General features: G+C 40.3%; 1 protein-coding gene across 22 annotated transcripts in view; it reads right to left on the bottom strand.

Annotated features, from left to right (window-relative positions):
- The window catches only part of LOC129695551 (receptor-type tyrosine-protein phosphatase delta-like), a 570,848-nt gene that overhangs the window by 143,554 nt on the left and 407,595 nt on the right, over positions 1-19,699 (bottom strand). For 9 of the 22 annotated variants that reach the window (XM_055632599.1, XM_055632618.1, XM_055632598.1 and 6 more), the window contains 5 exons: positions 14,500-14,644; positions 11,904-12,209; positions 10,913-11,106; positions 5,342-5,368; positions 2,297-2,414 (listed from right to left, as the gene is read on the bottom strand). In XM_055632599.1, coding sequence (XP_055488574.1) covers positions 2,297-2,414; positions 5,342-5,368; positions 10,913-11,106; positions 11,904-12,209; positions 14,500-14,644 — 790 coding nt within the window. The remainder of the gene's footprint in view (positions 1-2,296; positions 2,415-5,341; positions 5,369-10,912; positions 11,107-11,903; positions 12,210-14,499; positions 14,645-19,699) is intronic. The other 13 variants (XM_055632611.1, XM_055632612.1, XM_055632614.1 and 10 more) reach the window with 3 other exon arrangements.

Genomic DNA, 19,699 nt, shown 5'->3' with positions numbered 1-19,699 from the left:
TATCTGCTGCAGGTGACCATCCAACAAAAAATCTATACTGCTGTGCTGCTGCTGGGTTTCATGAGGAGTCTCCTCCTATTCTTGCTGCCAGTGAGCTTGATTTACGGCTAACTGGAGTGCCTTACCCCCTCCCATGTGGGGTCAGAGACATGGCACTTCTGCTCCTGCTCACCTGATCTGTCAGGTTTAGGTTTTTGTCTTAGGTTTCAGTTTCTCTTAGGTTTTTGTCTTGCACCTCACTGCTCCCCACAGATCTGCTTTGAAAGCTGCAAATCCTCCACTCTCGATTCAGAAATAAAGAACTGCAGATGCCGGTTTTCCAAGGGAAGACGCAAAATGTTGGATTAATTCAGCGGTCAGGCAGCATTCCCGGAGAACATGGATGCGTGATGTTTTGGGTCAGTACCCTCCTTAAGTCTGAAGAAGGGTCCTGACCCAAAATGCCACCTATCTATGTCCTCCAAGGATGGTGCCTGACCGCTGAGTTACTCCAACATCTTGTGTCTGACGTTCCACTCTCCCCTAGTTGTGAGGAAGGGCAGTTGGCCAGAAAGGGCAGCCGGGGAGATGCACAGTGTCTCTTGCCCAGAGTAGGTGAATCGAGGACCAGAGGACATATGTTTAAGGTGAAGGGGAAAAGTTTCAATAGAAATCTGAGGGGTAACCTTTTCATACACTGGGACTATCCCAACATTTAAGAAACAATTAAACAGGTACTTGAATGGGACAGGTTTGGAGAGATATGGACCAAACGTGCGCAGATGGGAATAGTGTAGCTGGGACATGTTGGGCGGTGTGGGCAAGTTGGGTTGAAGGACCTGTTTCAACACTGCATTACTCCATGACTATAAACATTGTCTGGAGTCTCTTTCCACATGCTCTGTTATTTTTTCCAACACTTCTGTTTTTGTTTCAGGTTCTAGTGCCCGCAGCTTTGTTTTCCATGGCCCAGTCCTACTGGAACAAGTACATGCATGAATCTGCAGTTAATTAGTTTGTGAATGGGTACACGGCTGGCAGTTTTACCCAGTTGTATCCAATTATCACAAACCACAATGCATTGCTATATCTTGCATTGACTGGCACCACATTTTCCAAGATATACATATTCCCCACCTCCCCTACTCCTTTTTAATTTCCTAGCCTTCAATATATCATTCATCCAGCCAAAGGAATGGTTTAAAATAATTGCTGTTGCAATTGAATTATTGGGAGGAATTTTTACCTTCACTTAATTGTGTAAAGTGGGCAATGACATATCAGTCTCACCTCACATATCTCAACAAAATGGATTTAATTGAAGTCAATGGAAATTAAAATGAGGGCTTGATGTAAATTAGGCCATCAATTAACGATCACTCATTTTACATTGTCACAGTAAAATGGTATTTCCCACTGCTTCTGTGTAAAGGGTGTTCAAACTGATATCTTGTTGATGTTCATTGGCTCTGATTAGGGTGACAGTGAGATAGCTTATGAAGAATACATACAATAGATGACATACAATGGTGATTTCACCCAGGAAAAGGGCTACTACATGCTGTTATCTAAAGGGATGCAGTTTGTTTAATACTGGATAGCTTATTTATCTCAAAAAAAGGGTGGTTAAGCCCTGAACATCACAGAAAAATCTTCCCATCCACACTTATCTCAACATTCATCAGTTCTGTTCTTCATTCACCTCAGTTTGGTGACAGCATGGGGTCAGACATACACCCTACTTTAATTTTCCTTTTTGAATGACAGCAAATGTCATTTGAATCATCAGCAGTGCTGGAGAAAATAAAATGAGCACCGCGACGCCTCCTTTATCCCAACAGAGATAAACTACTGAAACAACAATGCAACAAACAATGGCAGAAGATGCACATGAATTCTTGGCACTGAATGACTTGAGTACATAGAGTGAAATCAGGAAGTTAGTGGGAGCCCACTTAAATCAGTAGCCGGCAGAGCTCATAAACACTTGTTGTGAAATTCTGCATGACTCAGATTTTTGATTGACAAATACAAGCCTTCAGCTCTCTGAAACTTAACCTTCAGAGAGCTGCAAGAAAAAAAAATTGTGAGATTTCTGTGGATCTATTCTTGCCTCTGTCATCTGCCCAAAATATCATCATGTCTGGAACATGGACTGTATGTTGTTTTATTCCCTCAAACAGGAAAACATAGTGTGGGGGGAGGGAGTGGTACGAACTAACCAACTAATTCCCCCAGCCTTTGAGTATTTGTGCTGTTTAGGATAACGGATCAAATCCCGGCAACCCAATAATATGTTCCTGGAGATCACGCTCACCTGCACCAGTAGTTGCCACCAGCTTGGCACGACTGCGAGCTCCATCACCTTTTGTTGTATAAGCTGTCACGGTGACTGAGTAGGAAGTTTCAGGCAAAAGCCCTGAAATAATCATCTCCTGCGCACAAAGAAAGTGGAAAAATAAATAAACATGGCAATTAGTATAACTTTAAACATGAAGCCATCAGTCAACATTTCAGGTTTCTCAATCATGATGGAACACAGCAAATTGTAAGATGCTGAATTTAATCTAATTGTATTGATGTTAAATATATATTAACCTTTTGAGTAGCAGATGTTGTCAATAATTAAAACGCACTGCCTCTTTTTCAACCACTTAATCTTCTGAGTATTTCAAATGTTCAGGGAGTAAATATACATTTGGTATAAGAGCTGTTGCTCAGGGTAAAAGTGAGGTTGTGAAATCAGTTATCTTCCCTTGTTTTGTTCTTTAAAGGAATGTGTGATAATGAATTGAATTTATTGCTTTCCCTACTTGTCTCCTGCGAAAGTCGTGGAGGGGTTTGAATTTGCCTTCAATGCCTGAGTGTTATCCAGAGGGGAACTCCCAGTTTGACTGATGGCTTTAGAGGGTCTCGGGAACGATGTTAGAGTGGATCTGCATCAGAATCAGTCGGAAAGGCTCGGGGTGAGAGTTGGTCGGGGAAAGTCAAGGCTTTGATGGGACACAAAACTGTCATTTGGAATTCGGGCAGGAGTCATTGGGAATGGATCTGGGAAGAACTAGTTGGGGGGTGGGGGAAGGGAGGTGGAGCTGGAATTGATCAGTGGGGATATGGGCATGAATCGATCAATGTGGATCATGAAATTGATGTTGAGATCAGAGCAGGAATTCATCAGTGGTCTGGACAGGAATTGATCAAAGGAGATATGGAGTTGAATTTATCTGAGAGGATCTCAGCAGGAATTGATCAGTGGGGATCTGGGCAGTAATTGATCAGTGGGGATCTGGGCAGCAATTCCTCGGGGGGGGATCTGAGTAGTAATTGATCAGGCGAATCTAAGGTGGGATTGATCAGAAATATCTGGGCATATTTGATCAGTGGGGATCTGGTCAGAAATTGTACAGAGAGGATCTGGAGAAATCCTGGCAAGAATCTGGACAGAGATCAGTTGGTGATGATCTGGTGAGCAATCAGATCTAAGGAGGAATCGTGCTCCAACGTGACACAAATTAATTTTCAATGTTCACTTAAATCTATCTGATTTTTATACAGTTGCTTTAATTTTTTTTAATGCCCCCATTTCGATTAAGGACACTTGGTATTTTACACCAGATTTCTCTCAGGCACCAAAATCAAAATGTTGTGGCTAAAATAAGGCAGGGTTGATTTAAAGTGTGATCATTCACCAAAGGCGGAAGCATATACCTGCTGACCAATTACATCAGTGAAGCGTTTGAGAGGAGGCTTCAAATAAGAATAATCAGAAGAATTCTGAAAAGAGCGTTACAATTGTATTCCTCCACAACTCTGACTGAGTGGTTCAGAGTATTCACATTGGGGTCTTCGAGTTAAACAAGAGACAATCTAAAACAGGCTATAAACTAGCATGATGAAAGAGCAATGGGATTTTGTTTTTAAATTGCTGCATTTTCACCGTACTTACGGCATGGTGCTATGTACAATGACAGCACATCAGGCAGGTCTGGCACCAAGGGGCGGCATAATGACGCTGCGTTAGAATTGCTGCCTTACTGCGCCAGAGCCCCGAGTTCGATCCTGACTACGGGTTCTGTCTGTACGGAGTTTGTACCTTTCTCCCTGTGACCGTGTAGGTTTTCTCTGTGAACTCCAGTTTCCTCCCACACTCCAAAGACGCACAGGTTTGTAGATTAATTGGCTTTGGTAAAAATTGTAAATTGTCCCTTGTGTGTAGGATACTGCTTGTATATGGTGATCATTAGTTGGCATGGACTCGGTGGGCCGAAGGGCCTGTTTCTGCACTGTATCTCTAAACTAAACTAAACCAAAGGCTTCACTTGCCCAATGTGGGTGCATACTGAGCAGTTCTATGTTTGCACATGTTTCAATATCATGTTGTTGGGCATTGTGTAATTTTATGAGATCTGATATGATTAGGAAGTTTCATTGTACTTAATGCAATGGAGTACACTTGTAATTTTTGTTGGTGTGGATAAATAGGTTTTCTGCTGCAAGCAAAAAATTAGGAAGGCTAACATAGTATGGTGTGACCATCCACCATATAATGCAATCTCCAGAGCCTCATACTCTCTGAATGCATTTGGAATTTTCTATCGTCTGCAGTTTTCTTTTTGAGTTCAATTGTCATGAACATCTGATGCATCTGAGAGTTCTGATTGCACATCTGCAGAACAATACTTTTGAAAATTGCCATGTCTTGCCAGATTTCCAGAAAGAGTGGTAGCGGTGTGGAATGAGCTTCCAGTGGAAGTGGTGGAGGCAGGTTCATTGGTATCATTTAAAAATAAATTGGATAGGCATATGGATGAGAAGGGAATGGAGGGTTATGGTATGAGTGCAGGCAGGTGGGACTAAGGGGAAAAAAAGTTGTTCGGCACGGACTTGTAGGGCAGAGCTGGCCTGTTTCCGTGCTGTAATTGTTATATGGTTAAATGCCTCAGTGCAAAATGTACTGCATTGTTATAATCACTGGTAAAACAGGTATAATTCATTTTAAAACAGCAGCAGAGTATGAGTACGTATGCATACACGTGTGTGCATGCGATTGAGTGAACGTATAACAATAAATTAATTAAATCCTAATAACCAATGTTGAAAAGGTAACTATTTTGTGACATTTTTATTTCCAAATCAACAGGTAGTGTTGCAATCCATGCAAAGTGTTTACTCAAAATAATTGCACACGTTAGTACAAAATCAAACTTTCAACAAGTTGTAAAGACCTGTTAGTGCATGCAGTGCAGCACATCAACAAAAATAATTCATACAAAAAAAAATCATTGTAAGGAAACACTGTGTGAAAACAGAGGAGTTAACAGCAAACAAGACGTTTGAAGTTGTCCAATCATGTTTTACTCACATGTTCAGCAGAGTCATCAGTTTCCCACTGAGACAAATCAAGATTGATAGAAAGAGAAGATATAGAATAAAGATTTTAAGTGTGTATCAAACTATGAACTTTTGCTTCAAAATTACTTTAAGTGTATAATCAAATATTGAAGTGTGAAATAGTGCCTGCAGTAAAAATTCCTTGTTCAATCTGTAATGTTTTCAAATGAAAGTAAATTTTACAACATTATGAGAATGCGTTATTTCCTCTCACGCAAAAGCTATGCACACATATTTAAATGGCTTCATCCTATTTCAACAGGACTAAAATAAAGAAAGATTTTACTGGAAACTGGGCAGCTTTTCTACATGTAGACACAAGGAATTGCAGATGCTGGTTTACAAAAAAAAGCTCAACGTGCTGGAATAACTCAGCAGGTCAGGAGGCATCTCTGGAGAACATGGATAGACGATGTTTTGGGTCAGGATCCTTCTTCAGACTTCAGACCCTACCTAAAACAGTTGCCCATCCATATTCTCCAGAGAAGCTGTTTGACCTTCTGAGATACTCCAGTATCTTGTGGCAGCTTTTCTCCAAAGAGGGATTCTATCTTAAAAAGTTCAACTTAAAATTGATTAATTTTGCTCTTTCCTGTATTTAACGATTAAATGAGATAAATAAACAATTAGAAGCAATCAGGTTTGTGTTGTGCACATCCAAAAATTATGCAACGGTCCAGGTTTCTGCATTGTCAGATTATTGATTAACAGGTGAATTTGGGTGCTCTCTGGTTACTCCAATGATGCATTTAGATTAAATGATTTTCTCAAAATTATTTAATTACGCTGCTAAGAGCTAAAGATTTTCTCAAAATTATTTAATTACGTTGCTAAAAGCTACACATAGTATTGCTATGTAATAATCCCAAAACTGGAGACATTGACCATACAAGTCATCAGTGAATTTCATCTTTTAAATTCTGAATAAGGAATTAATGTTTTTAAATGACAGTCCTGCAATTGTCTGTGAACTCCAATAATATTTTGTTCACCATTGGTGATTAAACATTCGGTAAATATTATTGGAAAGATAATATCGATGGAGAGATTCACACCTTAAAGCATTTTAACATTAATTGAGATTTAAGATAAAAGTAAAGTTAATTGACTAAGCTGGTTAAATAATGCCCTAAAGAGTTAAGGTTGAAATCATATTAAATATTATGTTAAGGACGAATTCCTGATCTTCCAATCTACCTCAGAGCGACCCTTGCTCTTTAAAAAAAAAAAAAATTGCAATTTCTCTACAAAGGCAACATTATATTGTGCACTCTTTGTTTTCTTTCTCTTCTGCAGGAGCTGTTGTACCTGTGTATGGCATGATGGTACTCCTACATGGTAAGATTTGCCTGAATAATATGTAAACCACATGTTTCATTGAAACTTGGTACATGTGACAATAATAATAACCCAATTATCAATTAGTATGTTTGGACTAAAATGTACTCATTCCTCAGATGTGTTGTTGTATGTATTAATGCCAGGTTGAGATTATGATTGCATTGTGATTTTTTAGTTAGCAACCTACTGAGAAAATGAATAATGAATCTGCAATTTCAAGTGCCATAATTATTGGTCTCAGTGGCTAAGGTGAGCATCATGGTATTAATTCAGCAAATGGATTGGGACTTTTAAAAACCGAAAAAGTCTAAAGAAGGGTCCCGACCCAAAATCTCGTCTGTCCATTCCCTCGCCCGATGATGCCTGACCTGCTGAGTTCCTCCAGCAGTTGGTGTTTTACTTATATTAACCATTTGACTGTTTTGGTGACAACCTTTGTGGCTAAAGTATCAATGAATGACAAGGGGATGTATGTCATAGAGAATGTCACAGGCACCAGTGCAGATGCTGAGCTGAAATAATGCTGCATCCCATAGATGCTGCAGATTTTGAAAGGTTCCAGCTCATATTGAAAGCCGAGAAGTTGGGAATGTTACGTTCTCTTTTAAATTGCGAGAAATTTGAAAAAAGAATATTATCTCTAAAGGAAGTGCAATTAATAATGGAACAAAACCTTTATTTGTTATGGTAGAGGTCTATAGCTTCTTGGATAAGCAAGTAGTGGTATGTTAGATGGAAGCAATCAGCAATGCGCTTACAATCAGATCGGCCATGGATGATGGCAGGCATGAAGGGCTGAATGGCCTATTCCAGCTACAAATTTGTATGTGTCTGTTTCAGGATTTTACCTCCTCCAAAATTAGCTCTCTGTTTTTGGATTTCTTTAAGGAGTTTATTCTCAGTTTTCGTGCTGCAGCTGTGTTTGAGCTAAACTGCCGAATGCTGGAAAGTGGGCACCTGGCTTATTTCAAGATTACTGTGATAAAGAGATTTCAGTACTTGTTATCACAGTTGTGGTCATCTGAAGATTCTCCCATTGTGTTAACCACCCTTTGCTGTAAAGTTCAGGTTCAAACCTAATCTCTCGCACTTCATGTTGATGGAAATTGCCTTTTATTACATAACGTGGTCATTGAGGTCAATGTGCTTTTATGCTCTTGAAACAGCTGTCTGAGGAGGATGAAGATCACTTGCTAGCAGCCTCTTCCAGAGAGCACAGTTAATAAAGAGACATACTTTAGAAGATCCCAAACATACCTGTTCAAAATCAATTGAGTTGTGACTGCCAAAACACATTTTGTTTAAATAATTTCCCTATTGACTCACCATAGTACATTGAGGTGGCATACAAATATTATTTTAGAAAATAGAAGGAAAATAATTTATTTAATTTGGGTAATAACTACACATTCTATAAGACTACCAGCTGACAGTTTAAATTGTTACATTAGGCAGAATCAGGATAGTATTATTCAAAGGGGATCTCTCGAGCATGATGATGCAATGTGAATTGTCGGAATTGTACTTCGCACTGGAGAATCCACCACCCTGATCTGAGCTGACCGCCTGACATTTGGCTTTACGGTATTGTGACCCAGGAGCCTGTGACTGAGGCATGGATTTTTATTTAAACTAAAAACAGAGGCAATAGCATCACAATTTACAGAGAATAACGAGACAATGCCCCATTATGTGACAAGAAGGTAAATATAAAGGAGTCGAGCAGTGTAATTGTTGCAAAATTCTCTCTTTGTGACATGTCATGTTGTCGGAGTCATTTTAATTTTGCAAAACACACCTTTGGTATATTAACTGGATGGTTTAACCTGTTGTGCTAAAGCTTTTATTTAGTTGATTATCATGGGGACTGCACTGGAACCTTTTGAAACCTGACATTTATCTGAAAGGCATCTCCCAGCACTTCATGTAGTGTGAGTGTGTGTGTGTGTGTGTGTGTGTGTGTGCGTATTCACATTCAATTACTGACCACAGTAAATAAAATAAATATGTCACTTTAAACCATTAATTAAAAATAACGGATAATTTAGTCAGTTCATGAGATTCATAACTGCCCAAGGTTTAACAACACGTTGGACTTGCCATTAAGTTCGACTTTTCTATTGTATGTAGTCATATAGGGAATAAGATGTGAAAGATACATTTAAAACTGAAAGTTAAGCTATTTTCTAATCCACATCAATTTGGTGAACATTGTTTGGCGTGTTCAGAATCACGTGGTACACCTCAACTGCAACTAATCCAATGCAAATCCCTCATGAACTCACTCATAGAGAGAACTACACAGCATCATTCTCCCAATCCCCACATTTACCTTGTTAAGCCACAACCTTTCCTCTATCTCCCCCTGTAATCTAAAGTACAGTCATTCTTTCCAGCCATCCATCTGACACTGACTTGGGTGAAGCTTCGTTTCATCCAGCTAAATGAAGTTACCGTCTAGATGTCAACACTTGTCTGCCTCTTGCCTGCCACCTGAGGCCGAGTTCAAAAATAATGCCATTAAATCAAAAGTTAACTTTTGCACACTATCTTCTATGCAGAAAGTCTCAACTACTCTCGTAGGAGGAGGAAATTAAGTAGCATAGATTGGAGAAAGTGAGAGAGTCATAGACATACAGAAGGCAAGTATGCTCGTTGGCTCAACTCTTCCATGTTGTTCAAAGTGCTTACATACGTACAGGTCCACCACTGATTGTCCAGCAATTGGTGGTCCGGCACCTCCTTTAATCTGGACAAAAGTACGAGAGTGAGCTTGAAATCCTCCCCGGATGTCCCCCCGATAATGTGGAACCTCAACCGGAACCTCACAGGGACTTCCTCGCTGATCGGTAGTTGAATTTTCCCCTTGCGGCCAGAACTCTAGAACTACGGCCCAGTTGGATTCGGCAGATCCATTCTCATAGCCGACTTCCGTGACCTACTTTGCAGGCCAATATCTCGGCCCTTTGATGTCTGTTCAACTCCTCTCAGAGGTCATGATCTCTGTGGTTCGGCAAAATGGATAATCCAGAAAGGCTCTGGAAGCAAGGGTGCTGGAAAATCGGTGGTGGACCTGTAGTCACATTTGCCTGCACTTTGCCCATATCACTTTAAACCTTTCCTCCTGAAGGACCAGTCCAAATGTCTTTCAAATAATGTAATTGTTGTTGTGTGATACGGGTTGGGTGATGGGTGGAGAAGGATATGAGGCAGGTATATCATCACCTTTTGTTTTTCTTTCTGTATTTGTCTTTTTATTTCTCTACGTCTTTCTTATTTCTTTTACTTACTCACTCTTTGGCTACACCAATTTGGTAGTCTAGGGGGTTCTATTCTTGCACATCCACTTTTTCTCTCTCTTACTTTTTCTCTCTTCTTTTCTCTCAACTTTAGCTAAAAATTCAAATTGAAGCTGTACAATAACTGTATTATGTTATATGCCGCTGCTTATATTTTTGTACACTGCTTCTAATCAATAAAAATATATATTTTAAAATAATGTAATTGTTGAACTGATTTTAAACCATGGAGGTGAGGGAGAACGCAGAGGTTTGCATCCTGGTAGCAGCTGCTAAGCAATGGTGAGGTTGAGTTTTGAGTGAGCAAACATATGGCAGTGGGATTCAGCAGCAGAGCTATTAAAATTGTAATATTTGGATTTTAAAAGGTTCTGAATCAGACTCTGTAACTAAGCATAACCTGATCAGTTGTAGTATGGAACCAGGAAAGAAAATGTTGTTGTGCATTGTTTTTGACGCCTTACTCAGTTCCCTCCCTGACATTAAAATCATCATAGAATCAGGCCCTTGGCCCAACATGTCCATATCAACCCAATCAACTCCTCTCTGTATAAATCCATTTATAACCTCACATCCTTAATTTCCGTTCTCTCTCCCTCCCTGCAGCCTTCCCACTTTCACTTCTGTAATCAAACAATACAGACTCTGCTTTGATTGCACATTCCTACTCAGTATATGTGGAGGGTTTGGGGAATGGGGCTGTTCCTCATATGTGAGCACATACAGTAGATTTTTATCAATCAATTTCAAGGCAATATTGCCCTTGTATTAAAACAGCTGGCAGTTATGAAAAGATAAAATATAAAGAGGAATTGTATTAAACTTACATTTTTCTATTCTTGAATGGAATGTGTTGAAATTGTACAGGCACTAAATCAGCATCAGTGTTTCAGTCAGCCTACCTGCGCATCAGCCAGCATGATGTCCTTGAGCATGGGTTGTCCTCTTGGTTCTCCATGTTCCATCTTTACGTAATGGACCTGGTAGCCCCGTATTTGTCCATGCTGCTTGTTTGGAACGGGTGAGCGCCACAACACTGTAATAGCTGTTGAGTTCAAAGCCTCTACCTCGACTTTTCGAGGAGGACCACTGGGAACTGGAAGAATACCATTTGATTACCAAAAAAAAAAAAAATGGTTACACCCTGTCCCTCCAAACCAGCAGCACAAGGATAGACCCGCTATTTTTTCAAAAGAGTTAAATGAATGTGTCACTTCTTGTGTTCAAAAATGCTTCATAAAGCTGAAAAATGCCTGAGGCATCTTTCTAAAACACCAAAAATGTGGAAAAATGTGAAAAACATGGAGGAAAAGGTACAAATACTAAAAACAGAGGAGAAAAAGACAGCCAAGGATAATGCTTTGCATCCAAAGCATTACAAAATGCAAGATTTTTTACATCTGATTTTAAAAAAACATGATAGCAAAAAGATATTTATCATGAGAAGAAAAAATGTCAGCTACTCTTGAGGCACGCTCCCAGGACTGGTTGCATTTCACAGACCAACATCTCTTGAAATCCAGTCAAAAAAAAAATTGTGCTCATGTTTCAGTGATATGTCGGAACTCTGAAAAGATGTCCTTGCGACTTTAAAAAAAAAATTGAAAATATACTAATACTGGAGGGTCAGATATTAAAAATAGCAATCCGCTATGCAAGGTGTAGGGTCGAAAAAAATTATCAGACAGGGAGGGGATGCCTGTAAACACAGCCACATCTCACTCTCGAGGGTTCTAGAGTTGTGGCCCAAAGGGATGCAAAAAAGAACAGAGGGAGGTCTTCATTGGAACAGAGGATGAGACACGACAGTTAGAGAAAGGTGCAAAAGGGTGTCAGCGAGGGAAGAATGGATAGCTGAGAGAGTTGCTGAGTGGTTATACGTTGCCAACATACCATCCTCATCTGTGCGAATCAGTATGGGAGAGCTTTCTGGACCGGGTCCAACATCGGTGTGGGCTGCCATAATGATGCGATAATCAGTCCACTTCTCCAACTGTTCAAGCAAGTACTGTGTGGTATCCGGCGGAATATCCAAGATCTCGGCGGGTGAGCTGTCTTCTCGGCCATTAGCCGTGTATTTGATGGAGTATTTGGTGATGATGCCGTTCTGGTTCTCCACTGGTGGCGGCTGCCAACTTATCAAAAGGCTCGTAGAACTTGGGCTAGTACACCTGATGTCCTGAGGCGGGGCTGATGGCTCTGGTTTTATTTTGGAAGTTGCGTCGAGAACAGGGGATGAATAGGTGAGGGAATTGTAAAAGAAAATAAAAGAAATACAAACAATGGGAGCATATCCAACAAATTAAAAATAACAAAAATCATAAAACAAAACAGGTATATCCATAAAGTAAATATGACACCTTGGCTTCGAAAATCAAAGGCAACTCAGAAATAATTTTGAGTAACTTAAAACTAAAAATTGGGAGTGATGGTATGTGAAATAAAATTTTGAAAAAATGGAGCCTACAAGTAATATTACCTACCTGTAATTACAGATCTTACATCATGTATATTTCATTAATTCCTCTAATCCTTTTTATTACCTACCCTTTTTGAACAGCTGCAAACAGTGGGGCGTTTTACCTTCTATTTGAGTTAAAATAATTCTACATTCCAAAGAAAAAGATCTAAGTGAAATACCATGTACCTACCTACCACACACAAAGAGAGGCCTGTTTACTGTCTGCAAATGGGACCCACCTGCTACTGATGAATGCCACAAACAGTCTGCTTCACTCCGTAAAGGTCAAGTAACAAATGTTTCTGTTTGCCAGTTGAAATTGGTTTCTTTGCATCATTTTCCATTCTTGCATTTTTAATAATTGTCCAACAATTTATTATTTTATATCCCTGGCAGCACATTTTCAGCCGGCGTAATATATTATTAGAAATGCAATACATCACAGGGAAAAATATTCCACTGCTTTGAGTTCCATCTTTTTCTGTAATAGGGCAGATTTTATTCTATTATTCCCTTGGTGCTATTGACCATGATTAAAGCAGCGTTAAGAGGCAAGCCCAACTTTATTAATTCCTAACTGCTTGCAGTAATAAGAAGACCTCTGGATAGATAATGGCAGAACCACATTCTGATTGATATGGATTGCACAGTGCCTTTGGCATCTGAGTGATCATAAGAACATAAGAAAGTGGGAACTGCAGTTGGTCACTGTTCCTCAAGCCTGCCTCGCCATTCAATATGATCATACTTCATTTACTTTCTTACAGTTGACTGCATGAGAAAGGCAATAGAAACTTCACTGAATGAAAAATCCTTGCATGATTCTCAATTAAAACATCTACTCAGCATCAGGGAATTTTAAGGGGAGTTTAGTGTTGTAGTGAATAATCTGCTTTAACGCAACATGACATTTGGTGATTCTGAAGAGCATGTGCACTCTTGAGGTACTATTTTCATGCCTAACAAACCTTGAACAAAGAAGATAGGACTGATCAAAAGTAGTCCAGCCGACTGATCAGATGTGCACACAAACCCTGATCCTACTTCTGTTATTGACAGTGACCCAGAGAAATTGTCAGTCCTTAACCTCGATTGGCACCTTCTCATTTTACATCTGCATCTTGAAAACAAAGTCTGAATAGCATGATGATTGTATTCCAAATTATCCTAACTTTTGGCAAAAGTGTTATTTGGAAAATCAAATCTAACCCTAAATACTGTCTGTTATTAAATGTTATCTGTTCTGTTTGATGTTATGGCTACAAACAGGTTTAAGTCAGATAAACTCTGCATCCTCTCTATGGGGCTCATATCTGTAGATGCACATAAAAATCAGCTCCATCAGAGAACACCCTGCACCAGAGGTATTACAACAGCCGTTGTTGGTTTTAAAATAACTTAAAATTACCATTTCATTAAGTGGTGCCCAGAATTCAATATTGTCATTTGACCTTTAGGACTTTATTGAAAGTAATGAAACTGTGAGTATAACAGATAATTCTGCAGTTAGTTGACCTTTACAAGTTTTCTCATTATTCCATGCACATGAAATGTAGATCATTATCGGCAACATTTTTTATTTGGAACTGAGAATACTAAAAGTTCAAATCCCTGGTTCATTTCTGCTGATGAACACAAGAAATGCCATTGCTGGCTCTTAACTAGAACACATTTATGAAAAATAGATGGCAAATTAGAAGCCAAATGCAATCCATGTCGTGAAGCATAAATGATTTTGAAGGAACAGATGAAGCACATTTAAGATAAAATTATGCTTAAAGGCGCAACAAAGGTCAACTAACTTTGAAACCTGCTATTCTTGAGACAAAGTGTGTTTTAGTCACTGTAAACATGGACACAACAATCCCACCTGCATGAAATCTAAACCTTTTCAATCCTGTAAGCTTCTTTCCTACTGAAGCCTAACTGTTTTATTGGCACACAGTCAGCTGTTATTGACAGCCTAACCCCATCAGAGGAACAAAGTAAACCAGAAATCAGCCAATTTGTCAACAGAAGAAAACCTACTAGTTTCCATGGTTTGGGCTGAAGTCTGCGCAGTTGAGGCACCAAGGCCATGCTCAGACCGAGCAGCCAGACGGAACTGGTACATGGTGTTTGGTTTGAGATCTTCTAAAAGGTAGGATGTCTTTGGCTCGAATGTGACGAGTTGCTGAGGAGGGAAGAAGAGGGAAGAAGAGATTAGGAAGTACTTTCCACCATGCAGTCTAATTTGTGGTAGATCGGGAATAAAATGACACCATCACACATGTAAATGCTCACAGCAATGGTCACGCACCAGGTAAACATAACTTAGCTTACAGCTTAAAGATCCAGTGTAGAAACAGGCCCTTCGGCCAACCGAGTTCACACCAGCCATTGATCACCTGTACACTAGTTCTATCTGACACACTGGGGGTGATTTATAGGTGAATTAACCTGCAAACCTGCACATCTTTGGAATGTGGGAAGAAACTGGAGCACCCAGAGAAAACCCACGCGGTCACAGGGAGAACGTACAAACTCCGCACAGATAGTACCCGTAGTCGGGATCGAACCCGGGTCTGTGGTGATGAGAGGCATCAGCACTACCGCTGTGCCACTCTGCCGCCCTTGACATAGTAAAGAATTGACAAATTACAGTAAAACAAAATGAAAATCCAAGCTCACACCGTGATTTTTCAATGAAGCTCTGAAGAGAGAAATATGGTCAAATTGTACATGGATTTTGAAAGCTAAATCACAGTCAGATTGAAAGCATGTATTCTGACTGCACCATATCTTCCCAGGATGGATTTGGAACAGGCCACCTTTTGTTCTGTTTCAACAATAACCTTTTCCAAACCTGAGAATGATACCCAATACTGTATTGGTGTGGCTTTAACTGGCTTACCACTTATTTCACAAGTAGTACTAATAAGTGCTAAAGCCAACAGTGGAGCGAGGGGATGGAGACAGTGTGCTAGAGTGAATTGAAGGGAGCTACATGCACTCGCAACACAAAGAGCTGATGATGCTGATTGTTGTTGAACAGAGGCCTTGGAGTACAAGTAAACGGGAACATAGGTGGACAGGGTGGTGCAGAAGGTGTACGGCATGCCTCACTTCATTGATCGAGGCATTGAGTGTATGCGTTGGGAATACTATCGGGAATACAAGTACACAAAATGTATTTACAAACAAGATATTTAACTTCCTTTAGTCCAGAGGAGGAAGTGATCATGACCCTGCAATGAAAACTAACACCCACGATTGGGAATAAAGAAACTGAATAAAATTGCAGTAAAAGGAGCTAGTTTAGTTTAGTTTAGTTTAGTTTAGAGATACAGCACAGAAACAGGTCGTTCGGCCCACTGAGCCCTCGCCGACCAGCGATCCCTGTTACACTGGCACACACTACGCACTAGAGACAATTTACAAATTTTACCAAAGCCAATTAACCTACAAACCTGTACGTCTTTGGAGTGAGGTTGGAAATCGGAGCACCCGGGGAAAACTCACAGTCACGGAGAGAACGAACAAACACCGTACAAACAGCTCCCGTGGTCAGGATCGAAGGTGGGTTTCTGGCACAGTAAGGTAGCAACTCTACCACTGTGCCATCATACTGCCCAGTATGAAAAACATTCATCTACATCTACTAAGCAATGAAGCAAATTCAGATTGTCACTAGCATTTACTTCAAAGACATGAGCATTGTGAATTTCTTCGTTAAGGGTATTTTCAACCACTGCCAATCTTCAGCTCTAGTAACATCCAGCTGACTGTCCATCTGTTGTTGCCTAGGCAACTGCCGAGCATGCAATGTTGGATGGGTAAAAGCCCGTGAGCGGCTACAAGTAAAATATATTTAGGAAAATACAACACAAGTGGTGCTCATTTGTGTCCCTACATGACCTCAACGAGGGATCCACATTATATATATTCTGGGAACAAATAACTGCAGAAGCTGGTTATACACAAAATACCACAAAGTGCTAGAGTAACTCAACAGGCCAGGAATCATCTCTGAAGAACATGGATAGGTGACATTTCGGGTCAGGACCATTCTTCACTTATCCATCCTCTCCAGAGATGCTGCCTGACCGGTTGAATTACTCCACCACTATGTGGCCTTTCATATATACTCTCCCTTATTTCAAGCTGAACCATCCTTTAGTATCTTAGTGAAGGCTGAATGTTAGTGAGTTCAATTAGATACATTTTTATTTCGAGAAAAGAAACGATTGTTTAGGATTTTAATCTTTTCCTGAACTGTCTGGGTGTTGAATTAGTTCCTCTGCTGACTGATTCGCTGCATTGATCCCGCCCGGGTCTCAGATCAGATCCTAGCAAGCTTTAAAATCTGGCAGGAATTTGAAGGTGCTATCTAAGCTACAACCCTCCTCCAGCTGTCGGCATACGAGTGAAAACGATTTTCAATGCTTGTGCCCGAAAAATGAAGCAGTGTGGAATTGGAGAACAACGTGATTGATGCAATGAACACTCTTCCTCTAGTGCAATGGTCCCTGTCAGCTGTGTGTGCTCACCTGTGCCAGACTGACAAGGCTGGACCTGGTTCTTCACACAGGCAGATGCTTCATTTTAATATCAACGCGGAAATGTGTCCATTCCACATGTCAATGCCTAAGGGTGGAAGATTGCAACCTTCACGTGGTCTGCCCTGTCCGACTAATGCAATCAACTCGACGTGCACAAACGGAAGATCAAATAGAACAAATTGTCCAACCACTTTAGGCTGTGCACGCCACACGAAAGAAGAAGAAGTCAATGCCTAACATAATGCTGCACAAGGTGAGTAATACCCATTTACAATGGATTTTCAGAGTTTTGAAGAACTACCAGGTGTACTGGAGATCATGCAGAGGACATAATTATATAAAGTATCATTTTAAAGGTACAGTACATTCAGAAAGCATTCCGACCGCTTCACTTTTTCCACATTTTGTTATGTTACAGCGTTATTCTCAAATTGATTGAATTCTTTTTTTTATCATTAATCTACACACAATACCCCATAATAAAAATGCGAAAACAGGTGTTTAGAAATTTTTGCAAAGTAATTATTAAGAAATAACTGAAATATCACATTTACATAAGAATTCAGACTCTTTACTCAGTACTTTGTTGAGGCACCTCTGGCAACGATTACAGCCTCAAGTCTTCTTGGGTATGACGCTACAAGCTTGGCACACCTGTATTTTGCTAATTTCATTATTTCTTCTTTGGAGATCCTCTCAAGCTCTGTCACATTGGATGGGGAGAGTCGATGCACAGCTATTTTCAGTTCCCTCCAGAGATGTTTGATCGGGTTCAAGTCCAGGCTTTGGCTGGGCCAATCAAGGACATTCGCAGACTTGTCACAAAGCTACTCTTGCATTGTCTTGGCTGTGTGCTTAGGGTCGTTATCCTGTTGGAAGGTGAACTTCCGCCCCAGTCTGAGGTCCTGAATGCTCTGGAGCAGGTTTTCATCAAGGATCTCTCTGTACTTTGCTCCTTTCATCTTTCCCTCAATCCTGACTAGTCTCCCAGTTCCTGCAGCTGAAAAACATCCCCACAGCATGATGCTGCCATGCTTCACTGTGTGTATGGTAGGTGATGAGCAGTGCCTGGTTTCCTCCAGATATGAGGCTTGGCATTCAGGCCAACGAGTTCAATCTTGGTTTCATCAGACCAGGGAATCTTGTTCTCATGCTCTGAGAGTTTTTTAGGTGCCTATTGGCAAACTCCAAGTGGCCTGTCATGTGCCTTTTACTGAGGAGTGGCTTCCGTCTGGCCACTCTACCATAAAGGCCTGATTGGTGGTGCTGCAGAACCTTCTGGAAGGTTCTCCCATCTCCACAAAGGAACTCTGGAGCTCTGTCAGAGTGACCATCGTGTTCTTGGACACCTCCCTGACCAAGGCCCTTCTCCCCCGATTGCTCAGTTTGGCCGGGCGGCCAGCTCTAGGAAGAGTCCTGGTGGTTCCAAAGTTCTTCCATTTAAGAATGACAGAGGCCATTTTCGTCTTCAGGACCTGCAATGCTGCAGAAATTGTTTTATACCCTTCCCCAGATCTGTGTCTCGCCACAATCCTGTCTCGGAGGTCTACGGCCAATTCCTTCGTCTTCTTTGCTTGGTTTTTGCTCTGACATGCACTGTCAACACTGGGACCTTATATAGACAGGTGTGTGCCTTTCCAAATCATGTACAATCAATTTAATTTACCACTTGTGGACTCCAATCAAGTTGTAGAGACATCTCAAGGATAATCAATGGAAGCACGATGCACCTCAGCTCAATTTTGAGTGTCACAGCAAAGGATCTGAATACTTATGTAAATGTGATATTTCAGTTATTTCCTTTTAATTATTTTGCAAAAATTTCCAAACACCTGTTTTCACTTCTTCATTCTGCAGTATTGTGTATAGATTGATGATATAAAAAATGAATTTAATCCATTCTAAAATAAGGCTGTAACGTAACAAAATGTGGAAAAAGTGAAGGGTTCTGAATACTTTCTGAATGCACTGTACATTTTACAAGTTTTTAGCAAATTTGCCATTAATGTCTTTATTGTCCCACTTAACTCTTTATACTGACTATTGTCATTACTGTTTTGTTAATCTTTTTGGAATGAGTGGGTCTGGAGATGCAAATTTGTTTCTTGGTAGAAACGTAAACAGCCGGGGATTGAGGTAAAAAAACATTAGGTGAGCTCAGAGATGTAGGTTTACATTTAGATTTCTATGCCTTTGTTAGCAGAAAAGTAGAGACTATTGTGTAGGACGGAATTGCAGATGCTGGTTTATACCGAAGATAGACACAAAATTCTGGAGTAACTCAGTGGGTCAGGGAAGCATCTTTGGAGAAAAGTAATAGGTGACGTTTCGGGTTGAGGACCTATTGACAGAAGTGGACTCCTCTCTCAATTTGGTGGTAGGTGAATGTTGGTTCTTTGTTCCAGAAGAACCGGGAGCCAAACCTAATGATAAGACCAAGACAAGTGGAAACTAGCCTATCAATTATTTCCGGGCAACATATCTGTCAAATATGGTTTCTGTTGCATCAATGAAAAAAGATCAGTCACATTCCCTAAAGCATAATCCAGGCACATCACCCCAATTACCTTAGACAGGTATTTCCTTTTTTGGGACTGAATTACTAATAGATGAGAATGGGTACTAAAAATCATTAAGCTAAGTTTATTGTAAATAAATATACAGGGAGATAGCAGTGATTGCATTCA

Source organism: Leucoraja erinacea, chromosome 3, assembly GCF_028641065.1.
Source record: "Leucoraja erinacea ecotype New England chromosome 3, Leri_hhj_1, whole genome shotgun sequence".
Classification (NCBI taxonomy): Eukaryota; Metazoa; Chordata; class Chondrichthyes; order Rajiformes; family Rajidae; genus Leucoraja; species Leucoraja erinaceus.
The sequence above is the reverse complement of the archived record's forward strand: the minus strand, read 5'-3'. Positions and strand labels throughout refer to the sequence as shown.